The 5,277-nt window shown below is 29.8% G+C and overlaps 2 protein-coding genes across 3 annotated transcripts in view; both read left to right on the top strand.

Annotated features, from left to right (window-relative positions):
- Window positions 1-4,900, top strand: part of LOC108688248 (TATA box-binding protein-associated factor RNA polymerase I subunit B) — a 7,865-nt gene extending 2,965 nt beyond the window's left edge. For both annotated transcript variants that reach the window (XM_018194423.1, XM_018194424.1), the window contains 4 exons: window positions 101-330; window positions 435-624; window positions 3,218-3,658; window positions 3,754-4,900. In XM_018194423.1, the coding sequence (XP_018049912.1) occupies window positions 101-330; window positions 435-624; window positions 3,218-3,658; window positions 3,754-4,900 (2,008 nt within the window). The remainder of the gene's footprint in view (window positions 1-100; window positions 331-434; window positions 625-3,217; window positions 3,659-3,753) is intronic.
- Window positions 2,200-2,523, top strand: LOC108688249 (probable isoaspartyl peptidase/L-asparaginase 2). The gene has a single exon (XM_018194425.1). The coding sequence runs from the start codon at window positions 2,221-2,223 to the stop codon at window positions 2,521-2,523; it is 303 nt and encodes a 100-aa protein (XP_018049914.1). The 5' UTR covers window positions 2,200-2,220.
- Window positions 4,901-5,277: the final 377 nt, after the last annotated feature.

Raw genomic sequence — 5,277 nt, 5'->3', positions numbered from 1 at the left:
TATATATATATATATGTACACACGACGCGCGCGCGCGCACGCGCACGCGCACACACACACACACACACATATATATATTCACATGTATAAATTTTTGCAGATATGGGAGGGAAGGACGTTTATCTTATTACAGATTAGATCGCTTGATACCTCCTGAAGTATCTTTAACAAAAAACGATATTTTTTTCTTATCACGAGCTATGGACATAACACACAAGGGTATGAGAAGAGTTATTGGACAAATGGCGAAATTTCTTGGAGTCACGAAAATAGTTCGTCCAGATCTTTATTCCCTTGTTAACCGATATTGTATTGAATTAGCTCTACCAAGTATGAACCATATGAATTTAAAGATTTTTATTATCCGTATATATATATACAAGTACATTTATATGTATTTTAATGCTAGTTTTGTATTATTATGATATTTACAGAAGGTATATCATTGTATGCTGAACGATTAATAAGTTTATCTTCTCCGAAAATGACGTTTGATAAAATATCCTGTATCCCTAATTATGAAGGTCGTGCCATGGCGTATATTATTGTAATACTGAAAACATTATTGAGTTTGGATGGTATTACAGAAAATAAAATTAGTAATGTTGCCGAAAACATTAATAGGTATGTAAAAAAATTTTTTAGTATAATGGAATTGGTATAATAATGGAATTAAATTTTATAATAGAATGCGTGTTTGATACAAGATGCAATATTTAACACTGCAAATGCTTCAAGTATTCTTAGACTGATCAATTTGTAAAAGTCTTTCTTTTCTGGTCAACGAAGCATTTGCAGCATTAAATGGATCACATACATATTCATACATAATAAATTATGCTCATTGCTTACACAACACTAGACATAAAGGGTGAGTTCCATTATCATGTATCGCTAAATTTAGACGGATTTCGCCAAAACTATATATAGGATTCAGCAAGATTATGAATCAGTCTTACCAACCTTCACTTAACTTAATCGATTAAGAGTCAACTGTAATTGGTCAATTCTGCTGAACAGTAAATGCAATTAGTCAGTTCCAATGTAACAATCAGTCAATCAAGTTAGAGTTGGTGAAATCCTAAAGGATCAAAGGGCATATTCAGTTGTCAGATATAACGGTTGAATGAGCGCTTGCTATTGATGTATTCTTCTAAATTTAAAATTCTGGATGAGCTAAAAGAATACACCAATAACAAACGTTCACTCAACTGTTGCGTCCGTTGAACGTAGACAATGATCGCGTTCAGCAGAGGAAACTAATCAGTTCGCTTAGTGATTCTTTAATATGATTGGTTTTTGTCTTTATTTCTTGGCTGGATTTAAATGTAGGAACCAATCATATTAAAGAATTACTAATCGCTAATTGATTAGTTTTCTCAATGATGCTGAACGCAATCATTTATATATACTGTTAACTTATGTCGTAAACTATATAAGAAATTAACCAATCACAATCTAATATGAAGTCGATTTTTTTCTTCATATTCGAATGAATTCTTATAGCTTTTGACATAAGTTAATAATTTACGGCATATATAAGTGATGTTTAAGGCAAGTAATGAGGATTTATGGTTTTCTTAAAATTTCTACAGCGCTTTATAATCGTTATTGATTATTCAAGAAAGTGAGACAGTTTTCATGGAAATGTTACAATAGCAGAACCTTTCTAAATTTGACATAGCGTTGATGTCACATTGAATACTCATGCGTGAAAAGTGACTTGCCTGACAACATATTACACATAAAAATAATTGGTTATCTGTCAAATAATCTATCAAATTATCTGTATTAAATTAATAGCAATAGTATATAGACTTGATGTGAAAATTTGTCGTCTACTAATTTGATATTTAAATATATATAATTATTTGAATATAATGCAGTGTCAATGTGAAAATTTCAATACTCCATGTATACTTGTACATGGTGATGTTGGAAATTTTCACGATACGATAATTATTGAAAAAACAGTGAGTTGTAAAAATGCAGCATCCATTGGATATCAAAGTTTGTTAGATGGTGCAAATTCTGTACAAGCTGTAGAAATTGCATTATGGTGGTTAGAATGCGATGAATTCTTTAATTGTGGTTATGGATCGGTTTTAAATAATATAGGTATAATAAGAATATATGTAATATAAAAATAGTAATTGCGTTAAAATCCATATAATAAAAAATTATTAGCATATCATGTTGCATAAAATAGGAGAGGTACAAATGGATGCGAGCATAGTAGATGGTTTCAAATCAGAATGTGGATCTGTAGCTGCAATATCAGACATAGAGCATCCAATATCTCTTGCCAGATATGTTTTGGATAATTTTCCCAACTCTATCGTAGTAGGAGAAGGTGCAAGAAAATTAACAAGACTTGCAAAATTAAATTGGCTATCAAAAGGAAATATGACAGCACCTATGGCACATTTAGCTTACAATAAATCGCAAGAAATAGGCAGTTCTGATATTAATTTGGATATCGAAGATCACCAGTTATTGAACATATTAGGAAGTAAATTGTAGATATGATATTTCAGAAAATATTTTTATATTATTATTTTTATGTTTCTTCTACTCTTATAAGGAAAATATTACCGATACATGCATGATTTTGATGCAATTTTTATCTATAGATAGCGGGAGCACCATTGGTTGTATAGCTTATGACGGATATGCTATTGCTGCAGGTGTCACAAGTGGTGGTTTAAACAAAAAATTAATGGGTAGTGTGGGCGACTCCTCTGTGTTAGGTTGTAGCACATATGCTAATCGAAATGTAGGATGTTCTCTAACAGGTCATGGAGAATCTATTATGAAACATAGTTTATCAAGAGTTATTGCGGATGATATTGAAGAAGGATGCTCCCTAAGAAAAGCTTTGAAGAAAAATCTAGATTATATATCAACTAGATATAATCAAACTTTTGGGGGTGTTGTATTTAAGAAATCTGGGGAATGGGACATATATTTTACCTCGCATAAAATGCCATACACTGTAATTATGAATGACTGTGTGACTTTCGGTGCAGCTTTAGGTGAAAAAAACATAGAAAAATATTTTGAATATCGGAAACGTCTTCCATGCAATTGCAGCTATCCTTTTGTAAATAATATTACATTGCAATGTCTCGATTTTCTTGTATAATTTTTTACATTATTATTATGTATACTTTATCGTTTCTTCCTTATTGATATAATACATCTCTTCTTTTTTCAGTGCAATTAACGACGAAGGTATCTGTGATACAAAACTATTCAGTTTTCGGGAGTGGCAAAAATATATCGAATGTAGAAGAACAATCTTAATTAATGCGCACTATCCTACCAAGTTAAAATACAATCCAAACATACCAGATGTTAATAGTTTATATATTAAATTTTTGGAGTCTGTTGATTCTAAAATAGACAAAGAGGAACCTGAGATAGTTATACGTAAACATTTGATATCAAATGAACTTGTTTACGCAATGAAACAGTGTATTACCAAAGCAAGTTATATTGCTCCGCCATTGAATGAAGTAAACTATTTTTCTCCAACATTAACGCCAAATCATTCGTATCTTCAACAATTATTGGAGCATCCACTATACGATCTTCCCAGTATGCTCCGAAATGATTTTTCGTCTACAAAAATTGGATACTTGAGAAAATCAAAAGGGTAAGTAATATTGTAGATAATATTGTAAGATTTACAACTTACCGGTCATAAAAATTATGAGATGAGTAATCGATTGTCTTTTTTTATCATTTTAGTATCAAATTGACTTCGCATTACGACATTCAAGTAGAGTTTATTGATTCGAATTTACATTTTATTGAAAAAATAGTACCAGTTTTCGAGCAAACAAAAATCGCCAGTATAAAAGATTTGAAAGATGAAATTACGATAGAAGATTTTATGGAAGATGATAAGAAATGCATCGATAGAAAAGAAAATTTTATTGATTATCTACTTAAGAAGATACCCTGTCAATTTAAAATTGATGTAAAAAAGAAGCAATATTATGATGATACAATCATACATATGAAAGCGCCTCCGAAAGCATCCGCAACCAATGAATTTATATTTCATGAAATTCTCCCAGATGGTAAATTATCAATTCCAAATAGATATCTAGATGACGAAAGTCAGGATGATAATGAAAATAAGGATGATGCATGTCTACAAAATATTGTTCCTCAACAAACGATATTATCGTTATCCAAGTTTTGTAAAGCATACAATATAAATCTCTCAAGTACAGAAAAAAAAGCTATATTGATAAATTCAAGCCAACCGAAGAAACAAAAGCGCAAACTTGTGCGAAATTCATCTGGTAAATTTGTTAAACAAACAGATACTTCTCTCAATATGGAAAAAAAAAGTCTAAGTAAAGATGATATGCAAACTGAATTTATTTCAACAGATATTTCTGGAATTGAAAATATGTTACCAGAGGTGTCCGATATATTAAACTTGAGTGCCAACGCATCCATTTTTGATAATTTTATCAAATTTGAAAATGAACATGGCATGAATGATCAATCCAAGAAAGAAACTTGTAATAAAATCAAACTTGATTCGGTTATCGATGAATCTATTATGGATAAAAGATTAAATATTCTTAAATTGTTTAAACCGTTTAAAGATTATTGGATGTATCATTGTAATTTTAGTCGTGTGAAATCAAAAAATTTTGAAATATTGGAGAAAATGCTGCCAAGGAGTTTTCGATGGTTACTGAATGAATGCGCGAGCAACATAGAAATGTCGATGGAAGATCTGTATGAGGAAGTATGCCTCATCGAAGCTTATTATGCATATGTCTCGGAGGAATCCAAGATTTATTCGTGTCCAACAAATAAAAGTGAAAATTGCAATAATCAAGCATATATCAATACAATTTTAAAGAAATGGTAAAGCTAAATAATTATCACATACATCAAATATTTAATTGTATAATACGATTTAGAACTTGTGATATCACAATTATGTTGATATCAAATTTTTTACTCGTAATGCTAATTTTTTGATATATACAACATTAAATTTGTTATATGTATGTAAAACGTGTTGTAAATAAAAAAAGCGATTCATTTTCTTTTCTCTTAATTCAATAAATGAGATCTCTTTTAATTAATTTTGAAATTTTTTATGATTACTATATTTTTAATTCAGACCTAAAAATTTTAATAGAAAATATTATTATATTAGATAAAATTAATATTAGATATGTTTACTTGTCTCATTCTGAATGTATTAAAACTAGTATTAAAATACTAATTGTAATTCTATAT

This window comes from Atta colombica, unplaced genomic scaffold, assembly GCF_001594045.1.
Source record: "Atta colombica isolate Treedump-2 unplaced genomic scaffold, Acol1.0 scaffold228, whole genome shotgun sequence".
NCBI lineage: Eukaryota > Metazoa > Arthropoda > Insecta > Hymenoptera > Formicidae > Atta > Atta colombica.
This window is presented reverse-complemented; position numbering and strand designations above follow the sequence as displayed.